General features: G+C 44.8%; 1 protein-coding gene across 3 annotated transcripts in view; it reads right to left on the bottom strand.

Annotated features, from left to right (window-relative positions):
• ADCY2 (adenylate cyclase 2) overlaps nucleotides 1-19,961 on the bottom strand; it is a 136,154-nt gene that overhangs the window by 17,606 nt on the left and 98,587 nt on the right. For all 3 annotated transcript variants that reach the window (XM_079983482.1, XM_079983484.1, XM_079983483.1), the window contains one exon: nucleotides 395-553. In XM_079983482.1, the coding sequence (XP_079839608.1) occupies nucleotides 395-553 (159 nt within the window). The remainder of the gene's footprint in view (nucleotides 1-394; nucleotides 554-19,961) is intronic.

The raw sequence follows: 19,961 nt of genomic DNA, 5'->3' as shown, positions 1-19,961 counted from the left end.
TGCCTGCCTGTTTTCTCGTGTTTTGAAGTTATTTGCAAGCAAACAGTTATTATAAAAGGCAAAGTAAGGCCTGTGTGATCCACTCTGCAAAAGAAAGCAAAGCCCAGTAGCCTTGCCCTTGAAATTATCACTGGGCAACTGGGGAGTGTGTAAAACCCACAGTGCACACCAGAAATAATCTGTCACAGTCTATCTCTCTCCTGTTTTATTCTTGGAAACAAACTAGAAATGGAGGCAAGCTAGTATGCCAATTCTCACTTTCAGTGAGAGGGCAGTCTATAGTATGCTGTGTGCGCACTGGACCAGATTTGTTCCTAAAGGTGTGCAGGTGTTCCTGAAGGTTGTCAGTTTTATTTCAGAACAGTGAAGAAGACTAAAGGTGGTGAGGACTGACCTCATTCTTCAGGTTCCTTGCCAAGAAATGTTCGGCCACGTGAGCAGGCAGCACGTTCTCCAGCAGCAGCCGGTTCAAATTCTCCATGGTCTCAATCTCCTCACGCTCTTTTTTGAACTTGTTCTTCCACAGGAAATCTAACCTACAGTAATATTCATTCTGTTACAAAGAGGACACAGAAGTAAAGAAACAATAGGCATCTTGTCCTATCAGATGGTTTTAAGAGAGAGAGAAAAACACACCCCTCCCCCAAAACAATGAAGCAGTAGGTTAAGGTATTCATTCCACTCCAGCTGGGGCCCAAAGAGAGAGGCGGTTTTAGGGCAGTGCAACCAAGGCAGCTGCAACAATCCTGTAGAACAGCACGTGAGAAGCAGGAGGGGATGCCAAACTTCAGCGTCACATAGGACGCTGCTGAAATATGAGAGCCCAAAATCTGCCAATGTTAAACAGGCAGATTCTGTGCATGCATATTATTACCCAGCTTGATCCAGCAAATATGACAGTGTGTATGTGTGTGTGTGTGTGTGTGAGAGAGAGAGAGAGAGAGAGAGAGAGAGAGGGAGGGAGGGAGAGAAACCCTTCAGGCCAGCATCCTCATTATTATTTACTTAATTTATTTGTTAGTTGGATGGTGTCATGCAGCCAAGCTGGTGCCCAAACGTCTTGCTCTGCTTTCCTTTGGACCACATAAGCAAGGTCGAGAGGGGGGGGGGTCTTGTCACCTGGGCAGCCCAGGATCTCCCATACACACTACACAGCCTTGCACCCCAGGGAGATCACTTTGGTGCTCCTAATGCAGAAAACAACAACGCTGGAGGCAGCAGTTACAAGGTACCAGTCTAAGAAGTCACAGCAGGTGCTGCGATACTCTAGCACTTTGACTTCACCTCCGGAGGCACACTCCATTGTCTCCTGAGACGGATGACAACAACTATTTGTCACTTTTCACAAACTTAACTAGTGATCATCTGATGGAGAGTGAGGATGGGCTGAGTTTATAGGGCCAGAGGGACGATGAGAGATGGTCCACTGTGTGAACAGATAACAGATAACAGCTGAACCATCAAGTGGTGCTACTCAGAGGAGGCCCCATAGCCGGCCCACACTCCCACTTGTCCCTTGCCTAGAAAGCTGTCAGAGTGGTTATCCACTTGCCCCATACTTTCTAAATAATAATAATAATAATAATAATAATAATAATAATAATAATAATGTATCACCTGCAGGTCTCAGGGCACAGGATAAAATTACAATATAAAAACACAGAATACATAATCAAAATATAAACAAAAGCAGCGGAATAATACCCCCCCCCAAAAAAACCCTCTAAAAAGTTAAAAACAATTCAAATATTTTTAAAAGACAATTGAAAAGCAGTTTAAAAGAATGAAAACAGTTCTCTCTGCTTAGCAGCAGCAGTCCTTTTCTAGTCTTTCAGGCCCCTCCCTCGGCCTGGTGGAAAACGGCAGGAGCCGGACCCTCTCAACAGGGGGCTGAGTGGTTTTGCGTTTGCCCCACAGCTTGCCCCACAGCACCTGCTCCTTACTGATGAATCAGAACAAACGGGAGCCCATGGAAAACCCAACTGCTGTTTCTTTCAATCCAGCGGCAAAGAGAGGGTTTCCCCGAGTGAAAGTGGCAGAGCAAACGGAGGTGTGAATGAACCCATCCTATTTATTACACAGGAGAAGTTACAAAACAGTTTTTTGAAAGAGGGCTTCCAGCCCAGTGGAATGGTCCCTTTCTATTTGCCCCAGTGGAAACAGCGAGTCATGAAGGACTTGAGGGTGAGCCCATGTCTGGGTCTAATCTGGAGTCTGCAGACGAATCACTCCTGGTGGTTTGGGATAAGAGCAGAGGATGGGAAGTCTCAGAGGCCACAGGTGTCCAAAACCTCCTGTTATGCCTACCGGCATGGTTGCTCGAGAGCAAACAGGCAAGATCCCCACTGGTCTTTTCAAAGGCTTTATTATTGGTGCAAAAACATTTACAGTGCAGAACGTCTCAATTCCATGTCTTGCTCAGTCACTAGCAGAATCTGAGAGTGGGCGGTCCTTAAACTTTCCCCAGCAGAGTAGTCTTTTGACCCCCAGCCGACGTCTCCCCTCTCTGCGCGTAAACCTACTGCGCAGAGAGGGCGTGGCCAAAGGGGGACCTGCCTCCCCCCCCCCGCTTTGCTCATGCACGGTTCTTTGGCTTTCTCTTGCATCCTCCGAGCCCTGCATCTCTTCCCCACTAGAGACGGGGCTTCCCTCCTCCGCGGAGGAAGTGCTGCTTCTCACGATCTTTGGAGGCTCCCTGTAACCCAGCTACCCTTCCACCTCTCGCCTCTGAGTTGATGGCAGTCCCCTGACACCTCCGAATCACCTTTTTAGAGCAGTGGAGCTGAGGGAAGCGAATGACAACGGCCAACAATATATTTGGGAATGGATGGGGCAGCCTGCCTTCCAGGCGTACCTTTACACCAGCCTCCATTCTGCAGCGACAGCATGAACAATGTTCAAACAGAACAAGCTCTAGTAAGGCGGGGGTGGGGTGGGGGAGCAAAGAATTGAAAATTAAAACAAAAAGAAGAAAACCTTGGGAATAGTAGCTCTGCTTCATGGCTCCTATTTAACTCAGCTCAGAGAAGGGAGATTTTCAAAGCAGGGCAGCTCTAAAATGCAGCATCAGACAGGGCAAATATGGGGAAAGCCCTACTTAATATACAGGCTGTTCTAAGATAGTAAAGGAAATGCTAAAGAACCACAAATCTGCAGCTGAATTAATTTACAATGACATTTTCTGTTGGATTTAAAGGATTGGGGAAGAGAGAAGGAAATCTGAATTGGAGAGTTTTCTCTGTTTGCAAAATGGAAGCCAAGGTTGTGCTTAAAGCACTGTACTGCAAGAAACTAGGAAGTCACAGTATTCAGAAGACTTTCCTTCCAAAGACAAATTACAATCTTCTTTGAATTCCCCCTGCTTCAAAAGAGGTGTGGAGAGTCATACTGGTCTTCAAACTTGCTGCAGTCTTCAAAAGAGATATTGTACTGTATTAATTTTTACATCTTTCCTGTTTCCCTGGAGAACAGGTGCAGGGACCAAGGAGGAGTTGACACTTGAAAGACACGAAATAAAAGTGCCTGTACCAACTTTCATTCTGATGTCTCAATCTTCAATGCAGAAACCACAACTGTGTTCTCCCTCCCTCCCTCCCTCTTTGCCATTTCCTTATCCCTCTAAAAGCAGCCGTGGGGGTTGACCTGGTCTTTAAATCTGAAATTCAGAATTGAGCCCTAAATACATGCATCACATTTCACTTCACTATCTTGCAGATCATCAGTTATTACAGTGGTACCTCGGGTTACATACGCTTCAGGTTACAGACTCCGCTAACCCAGAAATAGTACCTCGGGTTAAGAACTTTGCTTCAGGATGAGAACAGAAATCACGCGGCGGAAGCAGGAGGCCCCATTAGCTAAAGTGGTCTTCAGGTTAAGAACAGTTTCAGGTTAAGTACGGACCTCTGGAACGAATTAAGTAGTTAACCCGAGGTACCACTGTACTGTGTTATTAAAAAATTAATGGAGTGCCAAATGGATGACTTAAACACTGAAGCTGATGACATTCCTATGCAGAGCCAAAGAATAAAAACATATTCATCACCAAATAGGAAATATCAGTCTAGCATTATCAATGTACTCGTGATGCATATTAAATTAATGGATGCTACTCTCTTATCACTTTTATATTTAATAAATCCTTTAAAGACGGCCTCCTGGGAAATATGAAAACACTATTTCATAGAATCATAGAATCATAGAGTTGGAAGAGACAACAAGGGCCATCGAGTCCAACTCCCTGCCAAGCAGGAAACACCATCAGAGCACTCCTGACATATGGTTGTCAAGCCTCTGCTTAAAGACCTCCAAAGAAGGAGACTCCACCACACTCCTTGGCAGCAAATTCCACTGTCAAACAGCTCTTACTGTCAGGAAGTTCTTCCTAATGTTTAGGTGGAATCTTCTTTCTTGTAGTTTGGATCCATTGCTCCGTGTCCGCTTCTCTGGAGCAGCAGAAAACAACCTTTCTCCCTCCTCTATGTGACATCCTTTTATATATTTGAACATGGCTATCATATCACCCCTTAACCTCCTCTTCTCCAGGCTAAACATGCCCAGCTCCCTTAGCCGTTCCTCATAAGGCATCGTTTCCAGGCCTTTGACCATTTGGGTTGCCCTCCTCTGGACACGTTCCAGTTTGTCAGTGTCCTTCTTGAACTGTGGTGCCCAGAACTGGACACAGTACTCCAGGTGAGGTCTGACCAGAGCAGAATACAGTGGCACTATTACTTCCCTTGATCTAGATGCTATACTCCTATTGATGCAGCCCAGAATTGCATTGGCTTTTTTAGCTGCCGCGTCACACTATTGGCTCATGTCAAGTTCGTGGTCAACCAAGACTCCTAGATCCTCTTCACATGTACTGCTCTCAAGCCAGCTGTCACCCATCTTGTATTTGTGCCTCTCATTTTTTTTTTGCCCAAGTGCAATACTTTACATTTCTCCCTGTTAAAATTCATCTTGTTTGTTTTGGCCCACTTCTGTAATCTGTCAAGGTCGTTTTGAAGTGTGATCCTGTCCTCTGGGGTGTTAGCCACCCCTCCCAGTTTGGTGTCATCTGCAAATTTGATCAGGATGCCCTTGAGTCCATCATCCAAGTCGTTGATAAAGATGTTGAATAAGACCGGGCCCAAGACAGAACCCTGTGGCACCCCACTAGTCACTCTTCTCCAGGATGAAGAGGAACCATTGATGAGCACCCTCTGGGTTCAGTCAGCCAGCCAATTACAAATCCACTGAGTGGTAGCATAGTCAAGTCCGCATTTTACCAGCTTCTTTACAAGAATATCATGGGGCACCTTGTCAAATGCCTTGCTGAAATCAAGGCAGGCTACATCCACTACGTTCCCTTCATCTACCAGGCTTGTAATTCTGTCAAAAAACGAGATCAGGTTAGTCTGACATGACTTATTTTTCAGAAATCCATGCTGACTCTTGGTGATCACAGCATTCCTTTCTAGGTGCTCACAGACTGTTTGCTTAATGATCTGCTCCAGAATCTTCCCTGGTATTGATGTCAGACTGACTGGGCGGTAATTATTTGGGTCCTCTCTTTTCCCCTTTTTGAAAATAGGGACAACATTTGCCCTCCTCCAGTCTGCCGGGACTTCGCCTGTTCTCCAGGAATTCTCAAACATGACTGCCAGTGGTTCTGAGATCACACCTGCCAGTTCTTTTAATACTCTTGGATGCAGTTCATCTGGCCCTGGAGACTTGAATACATCTAAACTAGCCAAGTATTCTTGTACTATCTCCTTAGTTATTCTGGGCTGTGTTTCCTCTGCTGAATCATTTGCTCCAAATTCTTCAGGTCGGGCATTGTTTTCTTTATTGGAGAAGACTGAGGCAAAGAAGGCATTGAGGAGTTCAGCCCTTTCTGTGTCCCCTGTTTGCATTTCACCATCTTCTCCTCTGAGTGACCCCACTGTTTCTTTCTTCTTCCTTTTGCTACGAACATACCCATAAAAGCCTTTTTTGTTGCTTTTAACCTCTCTAGCAAGCCTGAGTTCATTCTGTGCTTTAGCTTTTCTGACTTTGTGTCTACACGTGCTGGCTATTTGTTTGAATTCCTCTTTGGTGGTTTCCCCCCTTTCCCATTTTTTCTAACACTCGTTCAAACAGCTTTGTCATATTTCCTGTTTAAGTCCTCCTTCATCAGAGGTTTGCTCCACCCTCCCATCACCTCCCACCTCAATGTTTTGCAGGTGAGGAAGGCTTCTCTTGTGCAAAAGTGTGGAGAGGGGAGAGAACCTGAACTGCAGAAACGTCTCAGTGTTTTCTGTGGTGGTCTCCCTTGGGGTGTTAGGGGAAGGGGAGGACCTCTGCTGGAGAACACCTTGTGTTCCTCCTGGTGGAGTCTGTCCACCTTTGGTCCCCACCCGGCACTAGGACTGGTTGGCTAAATCAGGTGGGGGGAACCGATGGGTCTCAAACCCTCAATGAGTCAGAGACTTCCCTGCTTCCGAAGACAGGCTCCAGCAGATTGAGTGGACCAAGAAATTATAATAAAATGAATTTGGGGAAGTGGCAGGATTAAAATTAAATAGAAATAAAACTAAATTATTATTTAAAAATCTAAAAGAAGAGAAAAAAGATTTGGTGCAAAGCATTGAGATAGAAATCCACAAAAAGTAAAATATCTAGGGATATGGTTAACAATAAGGAATATAAATGTGTTCAGCCTGAAAAACACAGATATATTAGATCTGGAGGGGTTTGGAAATAGATACGAGTGGCATGCATACCTTTGGTAGGACAAGGTCGGAGTACACCAAGATTTTTAAAATCATATTGTAAAAAGATCACTATATGAAGTTTGGAGGAGTTATAAAGAGTGGTTTGAAAGGAAAACACCATGGTGGCTGTCACCCCAAGAAGCCTTCTCAGTGAAAAAATTAAATATGAAAGGAGAATGGTTAATGTATAGAGACATGCTGCAGGAAGAAAATAACGTAATTAAGATCAGGCCGTATAAGGAACTAAAAGATAAATTATCAAGTTGGATGGAGTACCACCAAATGAATGATATCGTCTCAAAAGATAAAAAAGCAAGAGGTTTTGAGCAAACAAGATCAATATTAGAAACTGCAGTAATACAAAATAACACCAAAAAACACTGTCTTAAGGTTTATGAGTTTTTATTAGAATGGTACACAAAAGATGAAGAAATCAAGAGTGCTATGATTAAATGGGTAATGGATGTCGGCCATAACATTGAGTATGAGAAGTGGTCAAAATTATGGAACACTGGGCTAAAATTTACAGCATGTACATTGTTGAAAGAAAAGCTGTTAAAAATGATGTATAGATGGTACCTCACTCCAATTAAACTGACAAGGATGTATAAAACAGGAAACAAGAATTGCCGGAAATGTGGGGTGAAAGAAGGTAGTTTCTTTCACATGCAGTGGTCATGTGACAAGGTGAAAACCTACTGGGAAAGACTCTCCTCCCTGAAAGAGAGGGGAGTGGTTGTGGGCGGGAGCCCGAGCACCGCCCAGCAGGGGGCATTTGCCCCCTGCCTCCAGCTCACCTGGCTGGCGCTCACGCCCCCCCCCCCCGTGGCCATCCAACCAGGTGCCACGGAGGGGGCGTGTTCAGCAGCCTTTTGCTGCATCGCCAGCCTTTCCCTGGCCTCATTCCTCGTCGTCCCGTTGCGAGTCAACTCATCAGGATCTCCTCTTCCGCGTGCCCAGCTGAGCGACCACGTGGAGCCTGTACTTTGAAGAGGACTTTTAAAAGGGAGGTTTCGCCGTGTTGTTGCTGTTGTCCAAGCTAACCCCTTGCCTGTACCTTGTTTTTCCCTACTGATTTCCCATCATTCTACCTTATTTTCTCATTTAGATTTCTAAAGCCTTTTCTCATTGTTTCCGTCTGCTGAGCTATTTAATTCCAGAAATTCTACGTTACCCTTTAAGACTTTACTTCTAGTGTTCTCTGCCTCCCGTCTGCCTAAAGTCCTCCTTTTGTTTTGGGTGCATGTTGCGGGGTTAGCGACTTTGTTTTTGCCACAGTGCAGTTTTCTTCACTGCCTGGTTACTTTCCTTTTATTTGTATTATTTTGCTGTCTTGCCTCGGCACACGTGCGCTTGCAGCTTCATCCGCATACCTACTATCCTCTTTGCCTCAACACATAGCATCGAGGCTAGCTCTGCTCCTTACTTTGCCATTGCTGCACCATTTATAGTTGTTAAAGTGGTTTGTCCGTGGTTGTGAAGAACGTTGCTAATCCTCTCCCAGTTTCTCCAGCTGCATTTCTGCCGCTCCTCCCCTTTTGCCTGCCGCCTCTGTGCGTTTAAACCCAGCCTCTCTTTGCCTTTTAAATAGTATTTTGTTGACGGGCTTTGCCAGGCAAAGCTGCTTCTGCCCCATGTGGTTTACTTAACTAAAAAATCATGTTGTTGCCCCATTTTGCTTCTTTATTGCTTTAGCTGTAATCCTTCCCTTTTGTTTGTCCTTAAGACGGTCCTTAAGCTGTGTGTATTCTGCTGGTGCCTGTGTGTTTGCTTTGAGTGTCTGCTGGCAGGAGGGTCGATCTTAACTCATCCTCCTCTACTGGTCTATTGGTGTTTTGGAACACGTGGTCAGGGCGTTTTTGGGGGGCAACGTTTCACCTCTCTGCCTTAACAGACTTTATGCTGCGCTCCCCCCCTCTTCCACGCGTCCACAATTTCAGGGGGCGGCTGCTCCTTCCAAGCCTCCTTGCAGACTACTGTTATTGCCCCCATTTTCCTGCTTTATTGTGTTAGCTTTATTCCTCCCCTGTACTCCGAGCTCCCCCCCTCTACCTCCCCCACCCGCTTGGTTTTAAAGTGGGTATTTTATTTCCGTGTCTGCCTGGGTGTTTCACTCGCTTAGTTTTAATCCAAAGTGTCCTTCCTCCCCCTCGGCTGGCCAGCCCTGTGCATTGAAAACAACAGACCCTGCTTTAGCAGTTTTAAATAGTATAGAGTAGAGAGAAGGGAGAGGTTTCTTTTAATTTTGGATTGTATATTTGGCAGGGCTTCCTCCTGCAGATCTATTTCCGCTCCTTTGAGTTATTTCAGTTAAGAAGCCCCTTTCCTGTTTTTTCTTTGCCTTTAGCTTCCTCGTGGCTTTGATTTTCCAATCAACCCCCCCCCCCCCGCTTCTTCCTTGCTGGGGGTAAAGGGAGTTGGGGAATTTGATTTTGTCTTCCTCTCACGGTGCTGCTATAGAAACGCTGTTTGAAGCTCAGCAGCTAACGAGCGGTGCTTGGGGCTTTGTTATTCAGCATACACAGTTGTAAGAGGGCCGTTATTGCTGAGACATTTCATGCAGCTGCTCTCTTAGTGTTATGTTTTGTTCTAGCAGCCGAAGCACCGCTATTGTTGTCAGGTTGCCTGGCAACCGATCAACAGGCAGTTTCCTGTTGTCATGGCTAGGTGAAGCTAGCAGTTGGGGGGAAGCACTCAGCCATTGTTTATTGCTGATATGGCTAGTGAAATTTAGCAGCTTCAGTGGAAGTTTTGCCTCCTGTTTTCCTTGGGTTAACTACCATAGGGGAGAGGCTTCTCTTATTTGGCTGTGACCCACTTTACTTCTGCATTGATTACTCAGCATCCCAATCACATTGGGCCTGACTAATAGCATCATTTAAAATGGGCATCATTTAAATTATAGCATCACTAGTTGTTATAAATATCCACAGCAATAGTTAATTTTATACAGTGAACATTATTATTTCAGCGTGGAAAGCGGTTTGTATCGGTAGCATATATTAGCATTACCAGTGGTATTCAATACTATTAGCACCATCGTCAATTGCTGAGTTTGGATATAAATATCGACAGTGATAATTAATTGATCGATAGTAATCAGCATTCAATCTTATTAGTACTTAGGTTAATTTGGAATTCATTGGACATCATTGGAGGCTATACTGACAAATTAACACATAATATACATATACTTAGATTGTAAGATACGTAAAATACATAGATGAATAATTTGTATAAAGATAATAAATTATATATATATATATATATATATATATATATATTAAAATAAATAAAGAGAATAAGTGGAATGGCATCACATACCAAGATTAAATTGATTAATTAATTAAATAAATCTAAAGATAAATATATAAATAGACAAATAAAATTAATAAAAATAAAAAATAATAATATTTATAATAAATAATTGACATATATTTCGGAAACGTCAGTTGCTTAGATCATGGTGACAATAATGCCAAGGTTGCAGGTTCGTTCCTGTATGGAACAACTGCATACTCCTGCATTGCAAGGGGTTGGACTAAATGACCCATGGGGCCCCACACAATTCTAGAGAGCCTGGATAGCTCAATTGGTTAGAGCATGGGGCTGATAATGCCAAGGTTGGTGGTTTGTTCCCTGTATGGAACAACTGCATATTCCTGCATTGCAAGGGGTCGGACGAAATGACCCTCGGGGTCCCACACAATTCTAGAGAGCCTGGATAGCTCAACTGGTCGAGCATAGTGCTGATAATGCCCCGTATGGGACCCCTGCATATTGAATGAGATATTATAATATGAAGTAGGAAGCATCTATCTATCTATCTATCTATCTATATATATATATATATAGTCATAAATAACACACGCACGTCGCACATACTAATTGGATAAACAATTGAACATTTAACCAAATACTTGGAAAAATCGTTATTTATTATAAGTAAATCAATCGTTAATTAGTACATTCGTTTCAGAATCTATAACATGTGCCTATAACAACCGCCTGTAAACAGTAGCAGGTGTTTGTGGCAGTAACTTTAGCGCGTTATCCATGGCTCCTAAGAGGAAGTGCTCTGCGGCGGAATCAGCTCACACCTCAGGTTGCATGGGTGCCACATAGACGGGATAATAACCCCAAACCTACATCACACTACCTAAATGCCTTTAGATCGTTCATTGATGATTATGAGCAGCTTTTTTCCAATCAATCCCCTAACCCCATGCCCTCCACTGCTACCCCTGATATGATATCAGATACCTAGGTGGTCCCGGAGAGCCCGCCTCTCACCCAGGTTGATGACCTTCCAGGTACCTCTGCCAACCTCTTCAACGATTCTCAGTTCTCAGGTGCAGGCCCAAGCTCTTGGACAGTAACTGCAGCAGTGCAAACTGGGTCTCGGGCTCACTCGGCATCATCTGGTCCTCAGAACTGCATTGGGTCCCCTTGCAAGGAGGCCGCCGGCCTGTGTCAATAACCCTGTTGTGTCCAGTTCTTCCAGTCCTTCGAAGAATAAGCAGCCCTGGGTCCAGCTTCCAGAACTGGGCACCTCTTCAGCCGGTGAGGAGGAACAGCAGCTGGAGGGGGAACTTCAGACAGCTGAGGGGGACAAACCGTCAGGCAAAAGACGCACCAAGAAGAAGCACGTGTGTAAGAAGAGCAAGTTGGAAACGGGCAACACAGAAGAAGAGTCAGAACAGCCTATGTGCCTTATGGGGGGCCGCCACCATTAGCTATGATAAAAGTTCTGAAGGAAGGCTTCCAGGATCCCGCTAGCACGCTGGGATCAATTTGAAAAGGGCATCTGGTCGGTGGCGGTCATCCCGTATGTTGAGAAGAAGCCATTAGATTCTCATCGCATGGGTAAGCCGGACTTAAGAAGGGAGCCAAAGCGCAAGGTGTGTTGGAAATTCAATAAGGGGTCATGCCAAGGCAGTCTGGTAAGTATCCGCACGAATGTGAGAGGTGTGCAGGGGTACACCCAGCCACAGCGTGTTACAAAGAGAAGCAGCCCTTTCGGGGAGGTCGGGGGTTCCACCATTCTAGCTCCAGAGGAGCCCCCGCAGCAGGGAACAGACGATAGGGACCCTCCGGCTCTAGCATTTTCAATGATCCAGCTCCCTCCTCTCCGCAACCTCTTGTCTAGCTATCCAGACGGAAGCACAGCATCCTTTTGTTGGAAGGGTTTTGTCAGAGGGTTTCAGAATACCAGTAACTGACTCTTTAATTGCAAAGGATTTCCCCTAACCAGATGTCAGTAAGGGAAAGGCTTGAGGTTGCAGAAAAAGAAAATAACTAAGGAAGTGGCTGCAGGGAGGGTGGCTGGTCCATTCGTACACCCCCCTATCCCAAACCTGCATATCTTGCCCCTTGGTATTGTACCCAAAAAGACCCATGGTGAGTTTTGATTAATCCACAACCTTTCTTACCCTAAGGGTCTCGCTCTCAGATGTCTCGCTTCCGGTAGCTAGCACCTGGAGCTCATGGGCTTCAGGTCATGGATATTGGGGCTTTTGCCTAGCGTGCCACCCACCACGGATGACATTCTGCAATACCTTTACCATCTTGACGATTTGGGACGGGACCCCAAAACTTTAAAGATACACGTAGTCGCCATCAGCTTCTTTGCTAAAGCCATGTTTTCCTCTGACCCATGCAGTGACTTCCTGATCCGCAGAGCTATTGAGGTTTGGGGCAGGCTACAACCCCCCTAGAGCCGTAAGCCAATTTCTTACGGGCTGCTATCTCAGATACGCACAAAGTTTAGGTCAATCTGCTGGGCCAAGTTCGAGGCCCGCCTCTTTTCCGCAGCATATGCGATCGCCTTCTTTGGCGCCTTGAGGGTTGGCGAAGTGGTAGCCGAGGTTAACGCAAGTGGGAGGAAGTGCAGTTGACTGAAGCTAGCATGACTGTGCTCATACGTCAATCCAAAACGGACCAGGCAGGTAGGGGTTCCCTTGTAAAACTTACAGCTTCAGCGCAGCGGGGCCCATGCCCAGTCAAAGACACTAGATGGTACCTTTACCTCAGACTGCCCGGTCCTGGCCCGCTCCTGGCTCACGAGGATGGGTCACCTTTGTTGAGACACCAATTCACAAGGGCACTCCGCAAAGTTATTGATGCCTGTGGTTTATCTTCCCAGGATTATGCGGCACACTCATTCAGGATTGGCGCCGCCACAACAGCTGCACGCTTGGGCCTGCCAGCGGATAAGATTAAGGAAATGGGCCGGTGGAATCCGACGCTTATAAAGGTTACATTCGTTAGAATGCGCCCTGCTCCTTTACCTCTACTTATCCGTAATTATTTTTTCTTTTTCTTTTTCTTTTTCTTCTCTTTCCTTTATTCTCAGCCGTTCTCAGAAGTGTCTGGATTTGTGGCCATGGTATAGTCCATTGGCCCACGTACAGTCAGTTAGCTGTGGCCTCACCCCTAACCTCGGATTGCCACCTGGAGTGCGAGTTTCCTGGTTTTCGAGACGAGGCATTGCTTATGCCATTGCTGAGAGGGAGAGTTGCCGCATTTGGCCCTCCTGACAGCCACCTGGAGTGCGAGTTTCCTGGTTTTCGTGACGAGGCATTGCTTATGCCACTGCTGAGAGGGAGAGTTGCCACGTATGGCCCTCCTGACAGCCACCTGGAGTTCGAGTTTCCTGGTTTTCGAGATGAGGCATTGCTTATGCCATTGCTGAGAGGGAGAGTAGCCATGTTTGGCCCTCCTGACAGCCACCTGGAGTGCGAGTTTCCTGGTCTTCGTGACGAGGCATTGCTTATGCCATTGCTGAGAGGGAGAGTTGCCACGTTTGGCCTTCCTGGAGTGCGAGTTTCCTGGTTTTCGTGACGAGGCATTGCTTATGCCATTGCTGAGAGGGAGAGTTGCCGCGTTTGGCCCTCCTGACATCCTTATCCTTCAATTAGGGGGAAATGACCTTGTTAGCAAAAGAAGTGTGGACTTGTCGTGGCACATAAAGAGAGCTTTGGATGAGGTGGCTGCCTTGTGTCCCGGAACAACGGTGTTCTGGTCCTCCTTCCTGAAGAGAGTTGTGTGACGCAGTGTGCAGAACTGTATGGCCATTGAAAAATCCAGGAAACTCTTAAATCGTGCATTAGCCCGTTGGGTGCACTTTTTGTATGGCCGAGTCATTTATCATGACCGTATCCGGATTGGCGACCAAGCTTTATACCGGAATGATGGTGTCCACCCATCGGATCTGGGGAACGACATTTGGTTAGCTAGTGTCAGCAAAAGCATCTGGGATTGGTTACAGCTTTGAAGGTATTGGTGGCGAGCCTTTCGGCTCGGGCGGCGGTTAGGCATTGGAATAATGTGTTGTGGTGTGTCAAAGTGCTAGGTGTGGCCATCGCCTATGCCTTCAATGTTTAGGGGTATTCCGTTAAAGGAATCTGGCGGTCGTGTATTCTGTCCGATGCCTGCTTGGCCATGGCACGACCCTCGGTGACAGCAGGAGGTGAGCCTATAGTTGGATCAGCATCAACAGGCTCCACCTACTGGTGAATAAACCCACTTGTTTCGATCCAATGCCTAAGCCAATACCTTTTCATTGCTGTAATCAATAAAGTTGTGGCCTTTTCTAGCCCATTAACCTTATATCACGTGTCCTTGTGTCTTCATTTCACTTCGCGGGGTCGGGTCCTCGAACCACAAAACATATACAATGAACTAAAGAAGATCTTTAGATATACGTTTTTGAAAAAGCCAGAGGCATTCTTGTTGGGAATGGTAGGAGAAGATATTGTTAAGAATGATCAGAAACTGTTTTTATACGCAACAACAGCGGCGAGATTATTATTAGCTCAGGTTTGGAAACAACAGCAATCACCAACAGTAGAACAATGGCGACAGAAGGTAATGGAATACACAGAACTAGCTAAATTAATGGCAAAAATTAGACAACAGGGCGAGGAAACATTTCAAAAAGAATGGGAAAAAAATATGTTGTATATAGGAAAGATAAGGTGAAATAATGAAACCAGTAGAACTGAAATAATCCTCATAACGTGAAATACAAAGAAATTCATCGGATAATAAAAATAATAAGTAAAATGTATAATGTGACTAATGTAATTAATAGCAATCACAAATGAATATAGATAGACAACAAGAATTGTGTAAATAGAAAGATTTATTTGTGTACAAATACTCTATGGACAAATATGGACAAATATGGAAGAACAACAATATGCAAAATGGATAAAGACAATGTGAAAAAGTTAGATGCGATACAAAAAAGCCAGAAGAAGGAAGGAAGTCAGCTCTCAGGAGCAAGGATAAATGTAAAATGTAATACAATATGTGTATGTGGAGTATGTAACTGAAAAACCAATAAAGATTATTTTTTTAAAAAAGGAATATAAATGTGTATAATGACAACTGCGAAAAAGTATGGTGTGAGATAAAAAGGAATTGAGAAATTTGGAGCAGAATGAATCTCTCCCTACTAGGAAGAATTGCTGTGATTAAAATGAATGTGTTGCCGAAGATGCTCTTCCTTTTTCAGACAGTCCCAGTAATGGTTAAGGATGATTGTCTCAAAAGATGGCCAAAGAATATTTCTAAGTTTGTCTGGGGGGCCAAAAGGCCATGGATTAAACATAAGATACTTACAGACTTAGGGACTTAGGTGACGCAGGTGGCGCTGTGGGTTAAACTGCAGAGCCTAGGACTTGCCGATCAAAAGGTCAGCTGTTTGAATCCCCACGATGGGGTGAGCTTCCGTTGCTCGGTCCCTGCTCCTGCCAACCTAGCAGTTCGAAAACACGTCAAAGTGCAAGTAGATCAACAGGTCTGGCGGGAAGGTAAACGGCGTTTCCGTGCGCTGCTCTGGTTCACCAGAAGCGGCTTACTTACAGCTTCCGTATGCCGGCTCCCTCGGCCAATAAAGCGAGATGAGCGCCGCAGCCCCAGAGCTGGTCATGACTGGCCCTAATGGTCAGGGGTCCCTTTACCTTTACCTTACTTATAGACACAAGAGAAAGAGGAGGCCCTCGCTCTCCCAGACCTTAAACTGTACTATGAGGCTGCATGCTTGGTTTGGATTAGGGACTGGATAAAACTGGAAAAGGAAGAAGCATTAGATTTAAAGGTCATGATAACAGATATGGATGGCATGCATATTTATGCTATGGAAAAGGGAAAGTACATAAAGGATTTTACAATCATTTCATTAGGAAATCATTAATGAGAGTATGGAAGAGATATAACGATTTAATAGAACAAAAAATACCTTGGTGGCTATCACCAATTGAAGCTTCATTACTCAAACCGCTCGGTAAAAAGGGGAAATGGCCTGTGTTAAGCGATTCTTCAAACAGCTCTTGTTTATTCATAGGCCAGGACAGAACTGAGCTGAAGGGCTCAGTCAGCCTGCTTATATAGAGCTCCAGTACCACGTTACTGTAACAACTTTCTAAAACTATCCAATCACTGAACGTCATTTTTGATCCTTCATTTGCATAACTATCTACAGTATCCCCCTGCTGGCCCAGGGTGAGAACTTCAGTACATAACAGCCTACATACAGAGACTTATTGAGAGATCAAGAAGGAAAATGGAAACTAAAAGATTATGATGAAATTAAAGACCATTTTCAGAGTCGGTTGCATTACAGACAATTAAATGAAATTTATAAGGAAGATAGCAAAAAAGGGTTTAGTTATACAATCTCTAGATTCCAAAAAGAGGTTATAGAAGAAGACACGAAGTTATTGAAGAAAGAATATAGTATACTTCTAGAATGGGAAACGAAAGACGAGGAGGTCAAATCGGTTATGATTAAATGGGTGCAAGATATAGGACATAATATACAATTTGAGAACTGGGAAAAATTGTGGAAAGTAGATTTGAAATTTACAGACTGTTCTCTTCTGAAGGAAAACTATATGAAAAAGATGTATAGATGGTATATCACACCAGTAAAAATGGCAAAAATGTATAAAACTGTGTCAAATATATGTTGGAAATGTAAGGAAAAAGAAGGTACTTTGTATCATATGTGGTGGGAATGTAGAGAAGTTAAAAAAAAATTGGGAGATGAAATATAATGAACTAAAAAAAAATGTTCAAAATGACATTTGTAAAAGAACCAGAAGCATTTTTGTTAGGGATTTTAGGACAAATTAACATATAAACCACGAGAGAAGGACAACCGTGACTTCAAGAAAGAATGGGAACTTTTTACAAACTATTTAAAAAGACAACAAAAAGACTTGGATTCCTTGGCAGGTTTTTTATAAACATCCACAAATTTATTAGTAGAACATAGGATAGGTAAGGTAATGATATGTATAACTTTTTAACATGCAGAGAATAATATGTGGGAGCTGAGGGAAGTCTCTGGAGGGTGGGAGAGGAAGGAATGGGAGGGAATAAAAGGGGCGGAATGTAATTGGTTTTATTGATTGATAATTTGTCTGTTAAAACTTCAATAAAAATATATTTTAAAAAAGAAATTATAATAAAAGATGGCAAAATATTGTATACAGATTTTTAAAATAATCTAAATAAAACATTTTTTTGAAAGAACAAAGATTGCACTGGAATAGATGTGTGTGTGCACACCGTGCAATCCAGCAGCTAACTGGGATAGCTCAGTCAGTAGAGCAGGAGACTCTTCATCTCAGGGTCATGGGTTCGAGTTCCACGTTGGGCAAAAGATTCCTGCACTGCAGGGGGTTGGACTAGATGACCCTTGCAGTCCCTTCCAACCCTACAATTCTATGATTCAACACTAGTTGCCTATGAAGCATGTTACACGCCAGAAGCTCAACGGCTGGAGAGGTTGAGGTTGTGGGGCTGGCAAAAGATTCACAAGATCTGACCTTTAACTGCAACTCAACAGCAAATTAAAATACTCCTCTTGCTCAGCACTAACCACCAAATAAGAGTTAAAGTCTACTCAAAGCTTAATAAGGTACTTTATCACAGTATTAATATTCCACAGTGGTAAGGAGAGTTTCAATTAAATTGCATTCCACAAGCACAATACTGACACAGCCCACAGGAGAACAATATCTGGATGGAATTAAACTGCCCCCCAGTCTTGGGCTGGTTCCTGCTGGCCCAGCTAAGCCCCATTGGCACGGCAGTGCAAAAACACAGAGCCGGCAAGGCAACAAATCTGCAGTCCTGCTGAGGCAGCACTAAGGAGAGTCAGGCAAAGAGGCAAAGTAAAACAACAGCAATGCTCCTTTTTTGTTCTCGTTTTAGCTGACATAAAACAGATCTGCTTTATTAATCTTTGGGTGACATATTTCTAGAGGGGATGGACTGGCAATAGGTTCAGGACTGGGAAAATCAAAGTGCTTCACCACACGACACTGACACAAAATGTGGTAAGGGACAACATTACTTACTTATTTCATAAACTTTATACCCCACTTGATTATAAAAAACCTCAGAGCGGTTTACAAAAAGATGAAACAGTAAAATCAAGTAATAGTTCTGCTTTAAAACATACAAAAGTTAAAATACTAAAGCAGATTAGAATTACCTCAACTTTCTAAGCATCTGAGTAGGGCTTGTTTAAACAGAAATGTTATCAGCGTGTGCCAAAAAAAGTACAGTGAAGGCGCTTGCTTGATCTCAAGAGGCAGGGAGTTCCAAAGTCTAGGCGCAGCCACACAAAACAACAAATTTCTTACGAAGGCGCCTGTAATAGTGTCAAATTCACAGACCGAGGCAGCTGAGAGGGCACAGGCAGGGTCAGAGGATCTCGTAGGTAAACTTGCCCAAGTTGTTAATGGCTTTGTATGATGTGCGGCGTAAATTAATAATGCAGAGTTTTAAAGAATAAGAGCTTTACTGAGTTAAAATGAACTTCTTCATAAACAACATGGTTCCAAACAGTTTGACTGAGATTCCATACTGCTCACAGCTGAGGCAGACGGACTCTGACTGAAAACTTACAGAGAGCACAAAGAGAAACTGGCTGCCGAGTCCCCGCCAGAGGGACTCCCCAGTCAGCAGTCAGGCCTGGAGACCTTGACTAGGCAGCCCCAATGACGGTGCAGTCCCAGCACCTCCTGCCCCTGCTTGGCTGCTTCTGCTCTCAGGTGTCTTTGTCACATGACATTGTATACTAACAGTGACACCATGAACTCAGCCTTGTAGCAGATCAGCAACCAGTGCAGGTCTCTGAGCAGAGGCGCCATAGCTGTCAACCGTCCCTTTTTGGCGGGAAACTCCCTTATCCCTGCGCCATTTCCCGCTGCTGTCCCTTATTGATGATGTCCCTTAAATTTCCCGGGTTTCATGCTCGCCTGGCTCGGGAGGGAAGCAGCGGCTCGGGGTTCTCTGCCTCAAGAGAGTGAGAGAGAGCACGCGCACGAGCTGCCGTGTCTCCGTCTCTCCCTTTTCCCCCTCAGGGGCGCGTCGTGAGGAGACGGGTAGTGACGGGCGGGCGGGCAGGCAGCCCCTCTCTTGCGAGACTTCCGCCGCGCTGCCAGGGGAAGCCGGAGGGGGCAGCGGCAGCGGCTGAGGAGGCGGCCTGAGGGAGGAGGAAGAGGAGGGGATGGGGAGGGACACAGAAGGGTGGTGCTTCAGCGGCCGCGGCTGTGCCACAACCGCCTCATGCCAGGCTCGCAGGCGGCGTGAGCAAGAGTCTTTCTCCCTCCCCCCCCTCGGGCGGGGAAGGGCCGATGGAACTCCTGGCGCCAGGACGACGGCAGCCCCGACATGCTGCTTAGCATCCCCTCCAACCAGTGCAGCATCTTAATGTAGTGATTTTCCCCTCTGCATCCCTTTCATAACTATTTTTATAAATCATTTGTCCATCCATAGTTCAAATTTTTACTACAAGTTTTCTGTCAATCCTACCAATGTATGTAACTCTTTACAATAGCTTTTCAATTAAATTATAAACTTTCCCCATTCTTTATTAAAGAGATCCTCTTCCTGGTTTCTAATTCTGCCTGTAAGCTTTGCCATCTCTACATCGTTCATCAGTTTTGTCTGCCCCTCTTCTTTGGTGGGGGCTGTAGACCCTTAGGATCATCTAGTCCAACCCCCTGCAAAACCCAGTCAGTCACAGCCAAAGCAGCATGGCTCCATGAGTGCCGGATGGATTCCTGTATAAACTAAGGAAAATCCCTTATTTTGGCTGCTGATCCCTTATTTTTGAGGCTGCTGGTCCCTTATTTTCAAATCTGTAAGTTGTCAGCTATGACAGGTGCTGTATCCTGAAAGGGCCTCCCGTCAGCAATT

This window comes from Podarcis cretensis (assembly GCF_951804945.1).
Source record: "Podarcis cretensis genome assembly, chromosome: 7".
Classification (NCBI taxonomy): Eukaryota; Metazoa; Chordata; class Lepidosauria; order Squamata; family Lacertidae; genus Podarcis; species Podarcis cretensis.
This window is presented reverse-complemented; position numbering and strand designations above follow the sequence as displayed.